The 21220-nt window shown below is 39.8% G+C and overlaps 1 protein-coding gene across 1 annotated transcript; it reads left to right on the plus strand.

Moving 5' to 3' along the window:
- Nucleotides 1–19255: 19255 nt before the first annotated feature.
- Nucleotides 19256–20714, plus strand: LOC125130461 (eukaryotic translation initiation factor 2 subunit 3, X-linked-like). Its single transcript, XM_047785798.1, is given in 2 exon segments — nucleotides 19256–20309; nucleotides 20312–20714. Coding segments are annotated over 2 exon segments (1416 nt in total). The 3' UTR covers nucleotides 20674–20714.
- Nucleotides 20715–21220: the final 506 nt, after the last annotated feature.

Consider the following 21220-nt stretch of genomic DNA (forward strand, 5'->3'; position numbering starts at 1 on the left):
TCTTTTTTTTGGCTGAGTAGTATTCTATTGTGTATATATACCACATCTTCTTAATCCATTCATCTATCTAAAGGGTAACTTCTACTCACTTTTTAGACCTTCTATCTGCAGTTTCTTAAAAAATCATCAGCCAAAATAATTCCTATGCCAAAGATATATACCTTGGGGGATGGGGGGTGGGTATGGGGAGGTAATTCTGCTCCTCTATAAGCCCACCAAAGATCCTGTTAGTATGAATTATAGTTAGGAAATTAATAGGCCATACTATAGAAACTGAAACAGCAGATCAGTTATGAAGTCCTGGGATCCATGGTGCAGTGTCAGACCATGTCTTCTTAAAAGAGATAAGTCAGGGCCTTGTCAGATGCTATATTTCCACTGGTACTGTTAGCACACGTTCGTGTGCTTGAGGGAGTTTAGAGCAGAGCAAAGTTTACTGCAGGGCCATGCAAGGAGACATTAGCATTCTGTGGATTGTCAGGCATATAAATATATATCTATATTTTATATAATATCTAGAAAATTGTTTTCTCACGGTATAAATTTTAAAGCATAAGACATGTTTACTAACAAACCCAAATTTATCTTTAGTTCCACTGTAATAGGAAAGGATAGGAGACAGTGGCTCATGCCCCACCTCCCCCCCAAAAAAAATCCCAAACTCTCCAAACCAAAATTGTAAAGCATTTTTGAAAGCTGGGTGAGGAAGGAGGAGTTGCCGAATAGGTGATAAGCTTGCGCACAAGCTGATGGTGGAGTAACAGGGCGATGTCGCAGGATGGTAGGGGCTTTTAAGTGGGCTTTGCAATTTTGTAGAGCTGTGTGATTTTCCCACGCAGTCTCCAAATTTTGGTGCTTGTGCCTTTGATGATTGGACAGGTGAAGGCAGTGACAACTATGACGACTGCTGTTTAACCAACAATGGCTGTACACTTTCGGGGATGTTCCAATACCAGGGATGTTGCTGCTGAAACTCAGCCTCTGTCCACCAGTGCCAAACAGAAACACAGAGACAGAGTTTGGGCAAAGTAGAAAAGAATAGCTTCATTGCTTTGCCGGGCAAAAGAGGCCACAGCAGGCTAATGCCCTAAAGACTGTGCACTCCTTTGGGAGCAAATAAGAAGTGGTCTTATAGTTTGAAAGTAGAAAATAGGGCCGCAGCTAAGGATCAGGGTAGATGCAAGCTTGCACTCTTCTTCAGCGCTGGTGTTCAGTGGCCCCAGGACTGGTTCTGGTAGTCCTTGAGATTATTGTCCCTATGACCTTCTTTCTGGAATGAAGAATGCTTCATCAAGTAGTTAACATTTTTCATTTTTTTTGGAGGTTTTAGCTTAGCAGAAGAACTCAAAGATATTGGGATGTATATTCCTTGAGGAGGAACCAGGACCTTACCCTAAGGCCACATTATTGTTTCTTGACTGCTCTTCCCTCGTCTCTGCATCCTCTCCCTTCCCTGATTAGCAACTATTTAAACCTGCCCTTTGGAACTCAGAGGTCCGTGGAGGCTGAAGCCTATTTCCTACAGGTCAGAAGTGGGGAGGGGACAGAAAGGCTTCCAAGCCCAGGAGCCCTGAAAGGTACTGCTTGGATTCAATGTTAAAATGTAAATGTTTTTAAAAGTGCATCTTAGAATTAATGAAATAATATTTCCATTTCATTTACGAACTGTATTCAAGGGGATGCTGTGGCCCTTGGAAATAGTTCTGCTTTCTTAATTTAGAGTTCCTCTCTCCACACACTTATCACGGACCTCCACAAGGCTCAGAAAACCATTTCTTTACAGATAGTTCAAAGGTAATCATCATTAGCCAAGTCTCAGTAGAATTTTCCCCACATCCCAATTAGTACATTTGACAGGTTTCAACTCTTCCCTGATGCTGCTTTGAGAGTTGCCTCGATTGCGAGATAGACCGAAGGGAAGGTGAAAGGGAATTTGGGGCGGATAAGTGATTTATCACAGAAAGATTTGAAATAAGCTTGTTGGGCTGAGAGGACAGCAAAAACAAGCAGCTGCAATGACCTGCTGCCAGGCTCTCTGTGCCCCCTGGGAGCTCTGTGCTGGGTGGAGAGAAGCAGACCATGCAGACGCTGAAATGGCGCCACTGCCATCGGAAATCCTATTAGAGGAAGCAGGTCACTGGCGGGCATAATTGGCCTTTTGTGAAGCTGTGGGAGCAGGAAATGAACCTAAGAAAAGTGGCGGGGAAATAACAGAAACTTCCATAGGACCTGCTGTGTGCAGTTCAAAGAGGTATCATGGGGTGCTGGAAAACAAGCTAGATTTGGGGCCAGACAGGTGTGGCCGTGCATCGTGCACTGGTGGAACTCACTCTCAATGCAGCTCTGGGCAAGGATGTTGATCTTTGAGTGTCGTTCATTTGCTTCTCTAAAAATGAGATAGCCCTCTCCACAATGTCTCCAAGAGGACTAGGGAGTGATTTAGCACAGAGCAGGCACTCTGAAAACCGAGTACGTTAGTATTTCCTGTAACAAGGAGGTCTCGAGGTACCAAGGGTAACACTTGGCCCTGCAAGTGTTGAGGAGACTCCAGAGCCCCCGCTCCTTGAAAACTGGGAATGGTCTTTGACCCTTGAAAATGGTGATTCTGGGATTTCCTGTTGTGGTTCAGCAGTAACAAACCCGCCTAGTATCTATGAGGACGTGGGTTTGATCCCTGGCCTCGCTCAGTGGGTTAAGGATCTGGTGTTGCCGTGAGCTGCAGTGTAGGTCACAAACGCGGCTTGGATCTGGTGTTGCTGTGGCTGTGGTATTAAGTCAGCAGCAGCAGCTCCAATATGACCTCTAGCCTGGGAACCTCCGTATGCTATGGGTGTGGTCCTAAAAAGGAAAAAAAAAAATCGGTTTCTTTAGGTGATGATTCTGTGGAAATTTTATATTTTGTTTTCAAAGCCACATCAAATAAAAAAAAATCAATGTTTGTTCACCAGTCATTTATTGGATGCCTGTTATGTTCTAGACATTAGACTGTGCTCTGAACAAACATGAACCAGACAAGAAAAGGTGTAAATGCCCTGAGAAAACCAGGGTTTCTGCCAAAAGGCACAGAGTCGGTTTTTGTGGTGGGACAAGTGAGCTGCTGGAATTTAAAGCACAGTTAGGCTTTTGACTCACTGAAAGAAACTCTGCACATATAAATGCATGGAGAAATAGAGAATAAATAGAGGAGCGTGTTGGTTAGAATTTGAAATATAGGAACAAAAGATGTAGATATAGGTTAGAGGCAAACTGTGGCAAACCTTACGTTTCCAGGCTGCCTTTCTTCAGGAGGTAGAGCGAGTGCAGATTTCATCATCAGAGCGATGTTTGGGAAGAATTAATCTGGCAGCAGCATGGAAGAACTGTGGCCACCCATGTGCGCAAATGCCACATTAGACAAAATCATTATGCAGAATGGACTTTTTTCTTTCCTGTTTGCTTGTTTTTCCCTGTAGCATGGTGCTCTGAAAATTGTACTTGATGGCAGATTGGATTGCCCGGAACGTGGAGAAAGCCAGTGCTCTGCCTTAGGCCTTCTTAGGAAGATGTGCACTGGGATGAATATTTCTTGTCACTTCACCCAGAGGTTTGGGGTTTGCCGGGCAGAAAGAAACTGTCTGCCAGGGTTGCTAATCCCCCAGGAAAAGACGCATAACAAGACAGAAGAGCTCCAAGTCTGCTCTGGCCCTAGGTGGTAATTCTGCCTCATTAACACTTCAATGGGCCAGTCAACCAAAATTAGCTTGGCTTGCCCACCCCTGGGTGTCATCTAACTGTCCCACCTTGTTCTTGTGTTTCAAACAGCTAAAGAATCCAAAGATGAGCATGATCAATGAGCAGGCAGAACTGAGGGGTCCTTCCTGTTTAAAATAAAATCATCTCTCTCTTTTGAGGTGCCCTTAATCAGTAAGGGGCCCATTTCAACCACAAATCTTTCTAAGCCTTCACTGTATGCCAAGAATCTTGAAAGGCAGGAGGAGTCTAAGAGAACTTTTCTGTCCTCAGAAAGGTTAAGGCTTAATTTAGGAAAATGACAGGTACCTGAATAATGATGATACAAGACAGCATTTGACAAATTCTCGTGGGTTACCCCCATCGGGGCTTTAGGAGCAAGACTTCACTTATCCATGGTGCTCAGTACAGGAGGAGGGAGAAGAAGGAGGAGAGAGAATTTTAAATTTTGGCCACTCCTACGTTCAGAATGGCCTGCGTAGAGCTTTGCCGCCAATGTTGCTACTAGAAATGTGAGCCTGCCATGTTATTTAATGTCTCTGGCCTACATCTATAATTTGGGGGTAACAGTCACCCACTTCATAGGATTCATGTGAGGATCCAAAGAAATAATGCATGTTATGTGCTTACCTAATGAAGTGCTTGGCCGGTAGTAAATATTAACATGGGAGTTCCTGCTGTGGTACGGTGGAAACAAATCTGACTAGTATCCATGAGGATGAGAGTTCGATCCCTGGCCCTGCTCAGTGGATTGAGGATCCACCGTGAGCTGTGGTGTAAGTGAAAAATGCAGCTCAGATTCCTTGTTGCTGTGGCTGTGGTGTAGACTGGCAGCCGTGGCACTGATTTGACCCCTAGCCTGGAAATTTCCATATGCTCTGGGTGCTGCCCTAAAAAGAGAAGACAGCAACAACAACAAAACCATGAATAGCTGTGGTTTGGCTTTGTTATTTTTGTCGGAAAAAAATAAGAACAATTTATTCAAGAAACTAGAATCACAGACATATTAGCTACTTAAGTGGTCCTTGAAAGTCCCGAGGGACCGTGATGCTAGGGGATCCCCTGAGACTAATAGGATCTAACATTTTGAGGTTGTCCTCTGCCTGCTAGAAGGTTCTACCGCTAAACAACTCTGGAGCCTCAGGCAAATCTCTCTCCTCTCTCTCTCTCTCTCTCTCTCTCTCACACACACACACACACACACACACACACACACACACACACACACACACAGTCTCATCTCTTAAAATGAGCTGACATAGGTTCCTAGGGGAGTCTGTTAACAGTTCAAAAGATATTAGATTATCAAACCCAACCGTTGAATTGACAGATGAGGAAACTGAAAGCCAGTTAATTTAAGCAATTAATCTCTAATCTCCTGACCCCTGATGCAGTTTTTTGTACATTATTTCTTCAGGTGCCCAGATTGAAAGACTGGGTTTCCTCTACCCAGAGGTACCAGCTAGAAACTCCTAATAACCCAGGTTGTAAGCATAATTTAAAATAATAAAGTTCTGTAGTAAATCCTCAGTCATAAATGGTACCAGTGCCACAGATTATGGAAAACCAGATATTCTTAGAGGAAAAAAACAGCAGACATTAAGACTGTTATTTTTCTCACTAGTGATATTTTATCACTGAGGAAACTTAAAACCCATAGAGGTCAGATGACTTGTCCAGCGTCACATGGCTAAGGAGTTGCAGATCCATACTTAGACCCAACTCTTCTGCCTCCTCATCAACAGTTCTTGCCACGATATCCTTTAGAACAACAGATTCTGAAAACAGGGAAAAGATGGTAGCTAAAAAATACATCTATGTATTTTATGACGTTCCATTGCCCTAGCAACAGTATATCATATTCAAGCACTGTGAGTCACCTGGTAATCAAAACTGCTGCAGCATCTGCTTTTAGGTTTTGGGGTGGGGGGGGATCATCAAATACAGGCATACAGCTCACCACAAAGTACTTAAAGGAAGAGAGGCCAGTGATGCAGGCGTATGCTTGAGTGGCATCCTGTTGCTCTCACATTTATTTAGAGCTTTCAGGTAGCTGAAATCACTGTGCATAAGTCACTTCCCATATAGCAAACAATTAAAAACTTGATCTCTGGGAAGGCAGTGTGGCTTTAGGAAGAAGACTGGATTTCACTCACCTCAAAATAACTCATGATGTTTGCCCCAAGACCCAGTGATTTTTTTTTATCTCTTGCTCTGTAGCCATTTGGATTTGTCACTCTCAGCAAAGTAATTTGATTTCCTATAGGCTTCATTCTGTTTTGTAGAAGCAAGAGAAAAGTGTTTGGTAGCATGAATGCATGCACTTAGAACTTTAGCCAGCATCTTCAGAATGATATGGATTTATTTTTAGCTATATGCCCCCACCTGAAAGGTTTATGCTGTTAAACATTGATATTTCTTGAAAAGTTATGCCTAAGGCAGATTACTTCTTCTTTCCATGCTTGGAATTAAAATGTTTATGAAGCTTCCTGAAAATGTACCAGGTCAGTGAAATCAGAGTTTATATCTATTATAGAGTAACCAAGAAAAATAGATTTATTCAATCAACCATCCAGTATTTATTTGCCTTGCATTTTTCTGGATAATTTGGCGACATCAGGCTATATAAGATGCATTCCAATTGTTCCAACTGTGTTTTAACATATTGTTACTAGGTACTATGGAGTGGCAGAAATTAGGTTGCTAAGACTCAGCCCCTGCCTTCAGATTGTTCAGTCTAACTGGGGAAGCAAACTCATGAAAGAAACTCCCAGACATTTTAATACAATATGGTAAGGTCTGTAAAAGAGATAACACAGTACATGTTCTACAATGTACTGTGACCTTACAGAATGTGAGTGCACCAGGCAAGGCTTCCTAAAGAAGGTAAAGCCCGAGCTGGAACTTGTGGGAGAAGAGACTCTGGCAGACGCTAAATGCAAAAGAAAGCTGTCCCAGACAAAGGGACCAGGATGATTAAAGGCAAGATGGCTTCTAAAAATTAAGCATCATTGGAACAGATAGGACCCTGATCCTCAAGGACTAGCGCCCCTTCCCCTTTCTAAGGAGTTCAACCCGATCATGCTAAAGTTCTCTTTCAACCTGAGTGTCTAGTACAGGTTTACAGATCACTCGATTCAAGGTAGTTGTGGTTATTATAGTTAGTAGAGGTCTCCACTGATCACACCTCTGAGTATTCATGCCCCTGTGTGGTTTCCTGACCTTAAATCTGGGTTGGCCCCGTGACTCTCTTTCCCTGACAGAACTTGTTAGGAATGATGCATTTATAATTCTGGGGCTAAGCCTTAATAAGTCCTGGGACTTTTGACAACTTTGAGATGACTAGTGAAAAAAGCCATCATCCTGCAGAGAGACAATGTGGAGAGGAGATAGGATACATGGAGAGGGAGAAGCCTGAGACTACAACATCCCAGTGTCCTTCAGCAGCACCACCAGCTGAATATATACACACCGAGGCCCTCCAGCAAGCTCAGCAGAAGACCCCTTTGACTGAGCCCAGCCCATATTGCAATATCAGAATGAAATAAAATATTTGTTTTTTTAATCCTTTAAGATTTGGGATTGTTGCACAGCAACAGATAAATGAAACCGAAATGTATTTCCAAAGTCATGTGAGTATATAGACATTTAGTGGTCTGAGAGGGGTCTGCAGACCAGAGAGATTATGACCCTCCCATTACCGTTTTCATCTGCCAATATGTTAAGATAAGAACTTTGTCCCACTGAGACTTCAGTACAGAAGGGAATCCTTCCAGATGCAAAAACAAGGGTTAATTAATTGCCTGATGTCCAAGTACTGAAACAAGAGTTAAACAACATTCCAATCACATCAGGATTTCCATGAAGGAGCCAGTGTGTGCACACATCTAAAGAACCACAAAGGGATTTTGGGTGAAAAATACTGAAGTGAGCTCTGTGGCACTTTCAGAGGATGAGCGGAAGGGAACTGAAAGCAGTCATCTCAACTGACTGTGAGAACTAGGCATTTGTCTAGTTGGATTGCCATCTGATATGTCCACTTAAGCTGACAGTCCTGTTGATTAAAGCAAAGCTGAAAGGGAGAAGAGTAACTCCAAAGAGCAGCCAGAGATTAACAGTCTATTGTGAAGAAATATGCTGACCCTATTTTTATTTAGAATTAAAAGTCACTGTTACACTGTTGAGTTCTTACTAGTCTACTTATTATTTGTAGTTAAAATAAAACTTTTTCTTTTGCTCTTGGCTTCTAGCACAGTACCTGGACATGTAAGGTATGCTCATGATAGATGGTTAGTTCATTTGCGTGAAAGAATAATAAATGAATGAATAAATGAGGTCCAAATATTACACCTTACCTGTGATACTGAGCAGTTCTCACTTTCTAAAATAACCCTTAATATGTACCTGTTTATTACGTGATTAGAAATAGCCACTCCAGTTATTTCCTCCAGATAAAAAATTTTGGCATAAACTGTAAGTTAAGCCTTCCTATCATCTTCTCCTTATCACAGATCAATATTTTAAATATTTGTTTTCTTTTGTTGAACCATTTTCTGAAAAAGAATATTTATTACTCAGCTTCCCTTGCAGCTAAGGAGAAATGAAATATATACATACAAAATTTATTATGCAAATTCCCTGTATACCTTAAGTGCAAATACCTAAGTATTGGCATAACACCAAAATAACTCCCTTTCTAAGGATTAGGTCTCCCGGAAATATAATAAATTCATTCAACTCTCCAGAAATAAGCTTTCTTTTCTTTTCTTTCTTTTCCTTTTCTTTTCTTTTTTTTTTCCTTTCTCCCTTCCTTTCTTTCTTTGACTGCACCTGCAATATAAAGAAATTCTGGGGCCAGGGATGGAACCTGAGCCACAGCAGTGACCCAAGCCACTGCAGTGACAACAACGATCCTTAATCTGCTGCACCATCTGGGAACTCCAAGTTTTCTTTGAAGAACTAAATCAGTATCATCGTGAGCGCTTAAATAATCAAACAGTATGTTCCTTATTAATCATTTTCAAACACATCCACCTACTAGTGAGTTAAGAGTGTTTATTCATTGCTCATGGGATACTTGACTATATCTTCAGAGTTGCCAGTTTTTTTTCTTCTCAGGAAATAACATGTTTCAAAGACAGCCTGACCCTCTCATGGATTATAAATACTTCTGCTGACTCTCTGACCATGTTCTTTAATCAGTAATATCTTCCTATATTCAGAAAATTATAAGATTCTTACACTGACTTACAAGACCCTATATGACCTGGCTCCTGGCTCTCTCTCCTAGTCATTCTCTACCACTTTCCATTTCCTAATTTTGCTCCATGACAAAGACCAACTTAATGCTCTTCAAATATGCCAAGCTCACCACATCAGGACTTACATGTGTTGCTCCTAATGCCTACAATACTCTTCCTCCAGGCAGCCTCATAGCTCAAATTCCTTCCAGATGTCTTCTCAAATGGCTCTTCCAGAGATGCTGCCCTTTTCTAAATTTCTCTGTTGAGTATGAGTTCTTAACTTTATATGAGTACAGATTCTTTTGAGAATCTGATGAAAGCTAAGAAATCTCATAAAAAAATGTATGATTTGCATACAAAATTTTGCATATCATTTTGGGGTATTTACTGACCACCAAGGCTTTCTATATACTAGACCCAAGAATAAAGGCCTAATCTAGAAGTAATTCCAATTAAGTGTTTTGTTACTGTAAAAATCAACACCTAGCAATTCCCAGAGCAATTGAGAATCTTGACTTCCCTAGATGCCATTTCTTTACTTAACTCTGTTTTTGTTTTGTTTTGTTTTGTTTTTTAACATTTCCTAGCCCCTTCATATGTTCAAGAAATGCTCATTGACTATATAGATGTTTGGGATTGATCAAGAAAGAAAAACCACAAAATTCCTGTCCTTGTAGACTTTACATTTATGGCCTGGTTCTAAGAACTGCCTAGAATCTACACTCTAATGTAGTAAAATCTTACCTTTTTTATTCTCTAGTGACTTCTCTGAATTGAGACAAGGGGAAGAGATAACAGTAGATCTTGGCTACATTCCATTAACTCCTGCTACCATTCCTGCAGAGGTCAATCACTAGCTTCCCTACCAATGCATAGAGCAAGGGGGAAATTTTTACTTTGACAGGCTGATAGATACTTATAAAATTAAAGAACTAATGACATACTAAGTCATACTTAGTCATTCGATGATGAAAAGTAATATTTTTAAACCACTTTGACGTTCCTGCTTAGAAAGACTGAACTCTGCAACACAGCTCTATTAAATTTCAGAATACTAAAGACAACCATCTAGCCATTCTATCTAAATTGAAGCAGTTTTATAGCAAGTCTGCAAAAATGCTCTAATCGACTCGTAAACAGTGGTGCCAGTATTACGCTAGTCTAGGTATTTATAGAGTCATGTGACAAAGCTTATCAGAATCATAAATATTTTATCTGATTCAAAGTTTACCTTATGAGCAGAAAGCATTTTGACTATAAAGTGCTACTTTCTCAGAATTGAATAAGTTATAAGGTCATTTTCTTCTATTTGTGCTCCATCTTACACTTTTGCAGAAACCACCCTCTTTAGAACTCAAGTGTTTCATTTAATTCATCTTCTTTAGGCCATTAACCAGAGTGTCTCTGTGTTAACTCAACAACCAGGGGGCATTCTTGTCTTTGCCTGAGCCAGTTCATTGCTTTCTGTATCCACACAGTTAGGCCTAGGCTGTTCTTTCTTTGCCCTTCTTTATAATTCTTCTCCTCCTACTCTTTCCCCTCTCCCTGCCGGAAACATCCTCCCTGATGCCTTAGATGAGATGACATCAAGCCATTTGTTCTATGATGGTCACTCTTAAAGCAGTAATCATAGAGACACACTGAATATGTGTCCATCCACAAACTCTAAAATAGGAAAATGTGTGATGAGCCACAGGAAGATCAGACCTGAAAGATGGCAGGTAGCTTTTATGCTTTCTTTCTCTCTTTTTTTTTTTTTTCACAAAAACAGAAAAGCTCAAAAGTTTTATTTCCCTCCCGAACCTTATCAAGAGGAAGACTTACCATGTGTCATTCCTTTCTCATTTTCTGAAGTTACATGATGCATCTCACCATCCGTGTGAGTCAGGGTTCTCCAGAGAAACAGAGCCTATATATATATATATATAAGATATATGTATATAAGATATATAAAATATTATTCTATTATTCTATATTATAACATGTAGTATATATAATATAAATATAGCATAGTAGGATGGATAGATGGACAGATAGATAGACAGATTATAGGGAATTGGCTTACACGATTACAGAGGCTGACAAGTCCCAAGATCTGCAGTTGGCAAGCTAGACCTAGGAAACCTGATGTGTCATTTCAGTGTGATTCAAGACCGCCCAAAAAGCCCATGTTTCAGTCTGACTCTGAAGGTCAGAAAAGACCAATGTCCCAGCTTAATAGTGAGGCAGGAAGAGTTCTCTCTTACTTAGCCTACTCAGGTCTTTGGTCGATTGGATGAGACCTCCTCATATTAGAGACGAAAATATGTTTTACTCACTCTACCCACTCAAATACTAGTCTTACCCTGAAACACCCCTATGGACATACCCAGAATAATGTTTGTGGTCTGAGTAAGGCCTGGGCACCTCATGGTCAAGTCAACACATAAAATGAACCATCACACCATCCAACCTGGCATGCTCCAGTGGTAGAAAAGAATCTGGAGGACGTGATCCATTCTCACCAATTTTCACTGAGAACTGGCAATGGAACATTAAGACTGGCACTTCATTTTTTTAGTATAAAATCCAAAAAAACAGAGTGATGAAAGGTTATCTTCCTCTGCTTGAAACTTTCCAGCTTAATGGTTTGGAAGGCTAAGGCTGATGGTAAAAGGATAATAACCTTTTTTTTTTTTTTTTTAATCTATGGCTAACAACATGAGGAAGTACTTTATGGTGAATTTACTTTCTATAGAATAGAAAGTACTATATGTTCTATTCTGCAAGTGGTATAGTAGTTATCTGTTAATGCGTAATAAACTAACCCAAAACTTAATGGGATAGGCTTATTATCACTCATAGTTTCTGTTGGCCAGGAATTTGAGAGCAACTTAGCTGAGTAATTATTGTTCAGGATTGCTCGTGGGCTTGCAGTCAAGTAATGGGCCAAGTATGCCGTCAACTGCAAGTTTTATAGAAGACCTGATTCCAAAGTGTCTCACTACAATAGCTGGCATTTTGGTGCTAGTTGTTGCTGGGAAACCTCAGTTCTTCTCTAACTGGCTTTTCCTCAGGATTGTTTGAGTGTCTTTATAGCACTGTCTGTCTGTCTTTTCTTAGAACAAGCAATTCATGAAAGTAAAGTGGAAGCAGCAATGTCATTTGCAGTCAACCCTCAGAAGTCATATATTGGTTTTTTTTTTTTTTTTGGAGGGGAGGTTGTCTTTTTAGGCTACACCCACTGCATATGGAAGTTCCCAGGCTAGGGGTCGAATCAGAGCTGCAACTGCCAGCCACAGCCACAGCCACAGCAATGCGGGATCAAAGGCATGTCTGCAACCTACACCACAACTCCCCGCAAAATTGGATCCTTAACCCATTGAGCTAGACCAGGACTCGAACCTGCATCCTCATCGTTACTGGTTGGGGTCATTACCTCTGAGCTATAATGGGAGCTCCTGAAGTCATATATTGTTAATTTTACAAAGTCCTGTTGGTCACATGGGTTAGCCCTATTTAGGATGGAAGGGGGCTACCCATGGGGGTGAATTTCAGGAGGCAAGAATCATTTGGGGGCCATCTTGCAGGCAAGCTTTACATAAATATATTGTCCAGATTCTTGGTTATAACATTAGATATTAATTAATGCCATTAGAGAAAAGAACATGTTTTACAAGTTTATTAGCATATGGAATTCAATGTAAAACCTTGCTACATCAAGAAAGATTTATTATAACCAATTTCTTACCTTCAAATTTAGTTGTTCCATTATTGATATGAGATTATAGTAAACTAAGACAAGATTTTCCCATCATAAAGATATGTCTGCTATCTTCAATGTATCTGAACTTTTTTCTACTATTGATTGATTTCTAGCATTTTTGCGATGATAGAAGTTAAATCTATAATGTCATATTCATTTTTCTTTTTGCAATATGCTGAACATTTTAGTTTCCAACTCTTTCTCCTTCCTATTTAAATTTCAAAATGAGTAATCAGTGCAATGACTTTTCACGAATTCACCAACAGTTATTAAAATTTACTATGTTCCGGGGAGTTCCCGTCGTGGCTCAGTGGTTAACGAATCCGACTAGGAACCATGAGGTTGTGGGTTCAATCCCCGGCCTTGCTCAGTGGGTTAAGGATCCAGCGTTGCCGTGAGCTGTGATGTGGGTCGAAGATGCGGCTCAGATCTGGCGTTGCTGTGGCCTTGGTGTAGGCTGTAGCTCCAATTCAACCCCTAGCCTGGGAACCTCCATATGCCATGGGAGCGGCCCAAGAAATAGCAAAAAGACAAAAAAAAAATTTACTATGTTCTCAACATTGTGTGACCTGTTTACACTGGGGAGTAGGACATGGTGTGTTAAACACTGTAGCAGAATAATGCACGGAATGTTATGTGGCCATCAGAAAGTATTCACATCTTCCCGGGGCTGATACTAAAGAGTGCTTCAGAGAGGGGCTAACATCTAAGGCATATTTTGAACAACAGTAGGAGTTCCATAAATGTGGATGAACGTGGTGGTTCTGTAGGGAAGATATTTTACATGAAATGACCAGAATGTTCAAAAGCAAGAAAGTGATGGGTCTCAGGACATGCTGCTCCAAAATATGGCACCTTAGCATATTGAATATCTTAAGAGAAAGTAATAGAAGCAGGAAGATTACTCTGATCCCCCTCCTCACCCTTCTCCCCTAAAACAGGTTGTAAAATCCTCATGTGAATGGTGTCCTCCCTATACCCAGAGGAAAGGAGCCTCCTTATCGCCAAAGACAAAAGGATGCTGGAAAGAATCCTAATAAATAAACTTTGCTGAGTTTCTCCAGGCAACTGTGCATAAAATACACAGATCTTGCTGTTTGGGTTTCCTTATGAAAGTTCCTGCGTCACAGAAAACTTATATTAAATAAACTTGTATATCTTGCTCCTATTAATCTTTGTTAGTTTAATTTTTAGACCTGGCTAGGGATCCTAAAAGACTCAAGGAAAATTTTTTCTTCCTCTACAAAAGCATAAAATAGCATGGCTTATATATTAGTTTCCTATTACTGTTATAAGAATTTACCATAGACGTGGTATTATTTCTCAAATCTGTAATAGGCCCATAGTTTGACTCAAACTCACTGGGCTAAAATCAAAGTGTCAGGAGGATTGCACTACTTTCTGGAGGCTCTAGGGAAGACCTATTTAATTGCCTTTTCCTTCTAGTAGCTTCTAGAGGCCACCTGCAGTCTTTGGTTTGTGGCCCTCTTCCCTTGTCTTCAAAGAGAACAGTGGTGGGTCAAGTTCTTCTCACACTGCTATCTCTCTGGTTCCCTGCATTTTAGGACTCATATGATTAGATTGGGCCAAGCTGGGTAATTTAAAATAACCTCCCCATCTCAAGGTCTTGAACCTTAATCACATCTGCAGCATACCTTTTGTCCTGTAAGATAAAATCCACGGGTTCTGAGAATTGGGGTATAGACATTTTGGGGGGGGGGCACTATTCTGCCTAGCATAGCCCCTTCAGAAAACAGCAAAAAATTTAGCATGGTTAGGTTGCAGGCTTCTTGGCAGTGAATGGTCAAAGATTAGGTAGAAAAGTAGGCAGAGTCCAGTCCAAGAAAGTTCAAGAGTGCTAGGCTAGGGAGACTATATACTGCCTCATATAGGAGATATTTGTTTTTTCATCTGCCCAGTATTCCTTGCCCCTTTTCTTATTAACAGTGTTCCTGTTTTCCTTTGAAGAATTTCCCCTTGGGCATCCATATGGTATGGTTTTGGTCAGGGTGCCAATTATAGCACATCACCCCTTTGTCCAAAGGATTGGATCTGTCTTGCAGGCCTACCCTCTTGGCCTGTGTAATTAATCCAAGGTGTAAACATATTATTCTCTGACATATAATTCAGACACTTTGCCTTGGATTTCATAAATAATGGAAGAGAAGGCATCTCTCTTGGCTTTGAAGTTGCTAGCCAGAGTGATATAAAAGCCTGAAATTATCCATGGCACTGCCTTCTCATTCCAGTCTCTGAGAGAAGCTCATCTGCTTGTAAGAGATGCAACTACCGCCTTGTTTCAGGTCCTCATTCCCAGCCTGGATTGCTGTGATGGCCTCTGGAGTGGTTTTCTGGCGCCCAACTAATCCTTCCCTTCATGAGTTTTCCAGAGTTGCCTTCTACAACGCTCACTCCACCTGGCCCCTCTCTGCTTAGATTGCTCCCAGGGCTCAGTCACCTTGTTTAGCCAGCCCTGTGGCCCTTCCACAGCCCCTGCTTCCCTCTCCAGCCTCCGGGCAGGCCACTCCACCAATCCTTCCGTGTTCACACTCTGCCATCCTCACCTCAGCTCCTCAAGGATGTACCTCACACCAGGCTCACCACCTGGCCTTTGTACAGCTTCTCTCTTGACCTGGAATGTTTTTGGCATCCCTCCTCCTGAGCACCAACCTTTCCCCTCCACCAGGAATCATCCTTAAATATCCTGAGAGCTTGACCACACCCCTGACCGGGCCTAGGTGTCACCCTCCTAGGCTGGGTTGCAAGCACATCAAGAACACAGGTATTGCCTTCTTCGCTTTTGTAGGGAAAATCTTTGACTATCCCTATAATAAAAAATTGAATGAACGAAAAGAAAAAGAGAGAGAGAGATGCAACTACCTGAGAGAAATCAGAAACAAGAAAGAAAAATCTGAGAGCTGATTTAAATTCCTGGACTTGAATTTTTTTTTTTCAGTTGGTCTCTTGGAATTGAGAAAGTCCTAACTCACCTTATGTGCTATAAGAAGTCTTTGAAAGGAAGAAAGCAATGGAGTAATGTGGTCAGATTTGTCCTGATGGCAACGTATAAAATGGCTTGTGGTAAAAGTAGAGAGCTATTGCAATCTTCTAGGTGACAGCTGATGTGTTGTTAAATTAGAGCATCCAAGCCAAAGAAGCAGAGAGTTTTGTATGGGGTGGTCAACAATGTCAGACCTTACAAAGAGCCAGAGCTTAAAAGCAAAAAGCATTCAAATGATTTGGCAAAGCAATGATTATTTACAGCCTTAACAGGACTTATTTAAATGGGCTAGTAGGAGTTGAACTATAGGAGGTTGAAGAGTTGGTGCTTCGAACAGTATTTTACTTATATTTAATTATAAAAGTAAATAATTTTTATTATAGAATATCCAACAAATATATAAATAATAAAGAAAATGAGTATCACCAGTAACCATATTAGCAATAGCTACTGTTAATGGTTTGATCTTTCCCTTCCAGACAGTATATGATTTGGCATTTCTTTCTTAATATTTTATTGTTAACAATTCCTCTTCTTATTAAATATCCTTGAAGATATGACTTTTATTGGCTGCATAATATTCAACCATAGGTCATGGTCAATTCTTTAAATATCTTTGTATATAAGTTATAATGTCAGAATAGTAAAGTATATGTTAGAATAACTTTTAAAAATATTTTACATTTTGCACCTTAAATTTGTATCTTCCAATGAATATACCAGTAATTCTACTTCAAGGAGAATTTTTTTAAATTACCAATTGCTTGTGCATTTTTACTATCATGAGCCATTGGCTTTCCCCCTCTCTCTACTGAAGGAGCAAAGTGTGTCATTTAGCTTTCTTTTGTTCCTGAAATAGTAAAAGAATTCTTTTTTTCTGTTTCTTTTTATGTCCCTTAGATGTGGCATCCTGTTTCCTACTGAGCTTTTTTGACCCAACTCCTACAGGCTTTTGCTATTTCTCTCTGATCTCCTCAGGAATTTGCCCTACATTCCACTTTCTATGGCATTTCCATTTGTGCTTCATCTTCTTGTGAAGTTCTTTCTTAAGTAACTTTTATAGTCCTTGCCAATATTTTCTTATTGCAAATATAACAAGTTGTGCTGCTGCTGCACTTTGGGACGTGTTTTACTTGATCCAGTCAAAAACAGCATTTTTGACCAAATCAACACTTGACCCTGTGACATTCAGCTATTAGAAATTCGTAATCAAAATCACCAAAAAGGCATATATACAGAAGAGATTTATATATACAAGGAAGCTAACATTTTTATTGTATTACTGGAGTTTTGTAACTTGTCTCACTCAAATGCTTTATCTAGGAGGAGCATACAGTCAATCAAATCAGTAAAATTAAAATTCTTGCCAAAATACAGATCATGACTCCACCATTTAATTTGTTTTAGCTACCTGGGAATTCAATGATATATAGTAAAAAATATTTATTTTTTTAATTTATTTTATTTTATTTTTTTGTCTTTTTGCCTTTTCTAGGGCCCCTCCCGTGGCATATGGAGGTTCCCAGGTTAAGGGTCTAATTGGAGCTGTAGCTGCCAGCCTTCGCCAGAGCCGCAGGAACACAGGATCCAAGTCATGTCTGCGACCTACACCACAGATCACAGCAACGCCAGATCATTAACCCGCTGAGCAAGGCCAGGGATTGAACCCGCAACCTCATAGTTCCTAGTCAGATTTGTTAACCACTGCACCGTGGCGGGAACTCCCAATATAGTAAAAAATCTTTAAATAAAATGTATCAGTTAGGAGTTTCTGTTGTGGCTCAGCAATAAGGAATCTGACTGGTATCCATGAGGATGTGGGTTCAATCCCTGGCCTAGCTCAGTGGGTTGGGGATCCAGCTTTGCCTAGAGCTGTGCTGTAGGTTGCAGACACAGCTTTGATCCCACGTTGCTGTGGCTGTGGCATTGGGCTGGAGGCTGCAGTTCCGATTCAACCCCTAGCCTGGGAACTATCATATGCTGTGGGTGTGGCCCTAAAAAGACACCCCCCCCCCAAAAAAAATGCATGTGTTAAAGTATTTAGGGAACAAAGTATGATAGCATTTTATTCCATGGCACTTTTTTTCCTGAAAGCTGAAAAATTACATTTTCAAACTTTCTCCTATAGTTTTCCAACATGACTTTAAAAAAAATTATTATACAAAATTTCAAACATAAACAAAAAATAAAGAGAATAGTATTATGAATACTCATGCACCCATCACCTAGATTTAAAACCTATCAACACAGGGCCAATCTTATTTTTCGCTATACCAGCCATTCACTCCTATACACACCTGGGATCATTTGAAGAAAATCTCTTAATTATCTCATCTATTAATTTTTGTGTATAATTCTGAAATATGGGGATTTAAAAATATAACCAAAATATCATTACCACATCTAAATAGAAGTCAAAATGATAATTCCTAATATACATGAGATATTTGATGTTTATATATCCCCAGTTCTCTGTTTGTTTATTTACCTATGTATTTATTTGTTTTTATGGCCACATCCACAGCATATGAAAGTTCCCAGGCCAGGGATTGAATCTGAGCTGCAGCTGTGACCTGTGATCCTTCTAACCCACTGCGCCAATTTGGGGATCAAACCTACACTTCTGCAGCAACCGGAGCTGCTGCAGTCTGATTCTTAATCCACTAGGCCACAGTGGGAACTCCCTCTCAGTTTATTTTTGGCATTTTGTTTGTTTGAATCAGGCTTCTACCATTGTAAATTATATTACAATTGGTTGATAAGTTTAAGATTCTTTAATATAAATATATAAGTTCACACTCCCCTTTTTATTTTGTTCCTTGAAATTTGTTGACCAGCTCATGCCAAAATGTTTTAAAAGCTCTTTTATTATTTAAGTAATCTGTTACTTAAAAAAATAGCTTCTCTCAATGTGTAACTGTATTTTTGAAATAATTAGATCCCTCCTTAAACTAAAGGCTAGTGCCACAGCAGTGCACTGTGTGAAGGAAGGTGGGGGAGGGGTCTGTCTTCTCACTGAAATTCTGACACCTAGCACACTAATGAGCCACTCAAGTCCTCCAGGAAATGGCCTAAACTCATATGTGTAAAATTCACTCATTTCTTCATTCACTTGTTAAATATTTATTGAGTACTTTATATTACATAAATACATGCATTATATGTTTATACAATACAGACATCAATTTCAAATGTACCTTCATCTTCAAATAGGTATTAAAAAATATTCCCATGAATAGATGCATTCTGGTTATCTTTAAAATGATTATAACACATATAGAGCCTGAAATAAATAATAAATGAAAATCTGTCATCTTTCACTAGTGCCCCAAAGATCCAGTGGCTGAATAGAGAGACTAAGAAGAAAATCAGACGAGTAATTCTTTCATATACTATGTATTTAGTATCTACAACTACTATGTACACAGATTAAATATATTAAAGAGATTTATAATTTATTCCAGGTATAAGATAAGCAATGAGAACATGAGGAAAAGTCAAATCTGAAGAACTAGGAAGGCACATTAGAATCTGATGATGGGTTATCTAAGACATGAAAGAGAGGGTAGTGTGACCCTAGGACAGCCGCATCTTTCTCGCCAGGATCTCACCACCTTGGATGTTACCAGGTTGACGCCACTCTCACATGAAGTTGTTAGCAGACAAGCCGCAATTAATATAGGTACAATTGGTCATGTTGCCCATGGGAAATCTACTGTTGTAAAAGCTATATCTGGAGTTCACACTGTTAGATCCAAAAATGAACTAGAAAGAACTATTACAATCAAGCTTGGATATGCTAATACCAAGATTGACAAACTTGATGATGCAAGTTGTCCTCGGCCAGACTGCTATAGACCCTGTGGAAGTAGTACACCTGATAAGTTTCCTACAGACATTACAGGGAACTTCAAACTAGTTAGACATGTTTCCTTGGTTGACTGTCCTGGTCATATTTTGATGGCTACTATGCTGAATGGTGCAGCAGTGGTGGATGCAGCTCTTCTGTTAATAGCTGGTAATGAATCCTGTCCTCAACCTCAGACTTCTGAATATTTGGCTTCCGTAGAAATTATGAAGCTGAAACATATATTGATTCTACAAAATAAAATTGATTTGGTAAAAGAAAGTCAGGCTAAAGGACAGTATGAACAGACTCTTGCATTTGTATAAGGTACAGTAGTGGAAAGAGCACCTATTATTCCAATTTCTGCTCAGCTGAAATATAATATTGAAGTTGTCTGTGAGTATATTGTAAAGAAAATTCCAGTATCTCTAAGAGACTTTACTTCAGAACCTCGGCTTATTGGTATTAGGTCCTTCGATGTCAACAAACCTGGCTGTGAGGTTGATGATCTTAAAGGTGGTATGGCCGGTGGTAGTATTTTAAAAGGAGGATTAAAGGTGGGCCAGGAGATAGAAGTCAGACCTGGTATCGTTTCCAAAGATTGTGAAGGAAAACTCATGTGTAAACCAATCTTGTCCAAAATTGTATCACTTTTTATGTCACACAATGATCTTCAGTATGCTGCTCCAGGGGCTCTTATTGGAGTTGGAACAAAAATTGACCCCACTTTGTGCCGGGCTAACAGAATGTGGGACAGGTGCTTGGTGCAGTTGGAGCTTTACCAGAGAGCTTCACAGAATTGGAAATTTCCTATTTCCTACTTAGATGGCTTCTTGGTGTACGTACTAAAGGAGACAGAAAAGAAGCAAAGGTGCAGAAGCTGTCTAAGAATGAAGTGCTTATGGTGAACATAAGATCCCTTTCAACAGGTGGAAGAGTTAGTGCCGTCAAGGCTGATCTGGGCAAAATAGTTCTCACTAATCCTGTGTGCACAGAAGTGGGAGAAAAAATAGCCCTAAGCCGAAGAGTTGAGAAATACTGGCGTTTAATTGGTTGGGGTCAGATAAGAAGAGGAGTAACCATCAAGCCAACAGTAGATGATGACTGAAGATGATCAGTTACATAATACATTTGGATAAAGGCAGAATTTCTCTTAGCAACCTGTGGATATAATTTCAAAGTAATACTGGGGAATGCAACTCATAATGTTATTAGAAGCTGTAAAGTTATTTTCATTTTCTTCTGATGAAAATTAGCCTCTATTATTAAAGTAATTAATAGGTCTATAATAAATGTCGGGATTGGCATATTGATGGATTTAATCCACATTTTCGCAGAAACTGATCATTGCTAAACAGTTTCACATTTATGCCTTAATTCAGATTTGAAATGTAACTGCTGTTACAACTAGGTTTTGCTATATAGCATACATAACCATTGAACATGTTTGAAATAAAATTTTTCTCTTATTAAAAAAAAAAAGAGAGAGAGAGAGGAAAGAGTAAGGGTTAGTTCCAAAATGTCTAGCTTTCAATATTGGAGGAGAGGAGGAGTATGTTGCAGTTATTATGTAAAATAGCATATAAAAACTTTTCAAAACATTGCACCCAAATTCTACTTATTACATTGAATACTAAAACCAGAAAGCTTTTAAT

This window comes from Phacochoerus africanus, chromosome 7 (genome assembly GCF_016906955.1).
Source record: "Phacochoerus africanus isolate WHEZ1 chromosome 7, ROS_Pafr_v1, whole genome shotgun sequence".
Taxonomy (NCBI): domain Eukaryota; kingdom Metazoa; phylum Chordata; class Mammalia; order Artiodactyla; family Suidae; genus Phacochoerus; species Phacochoerus africanus.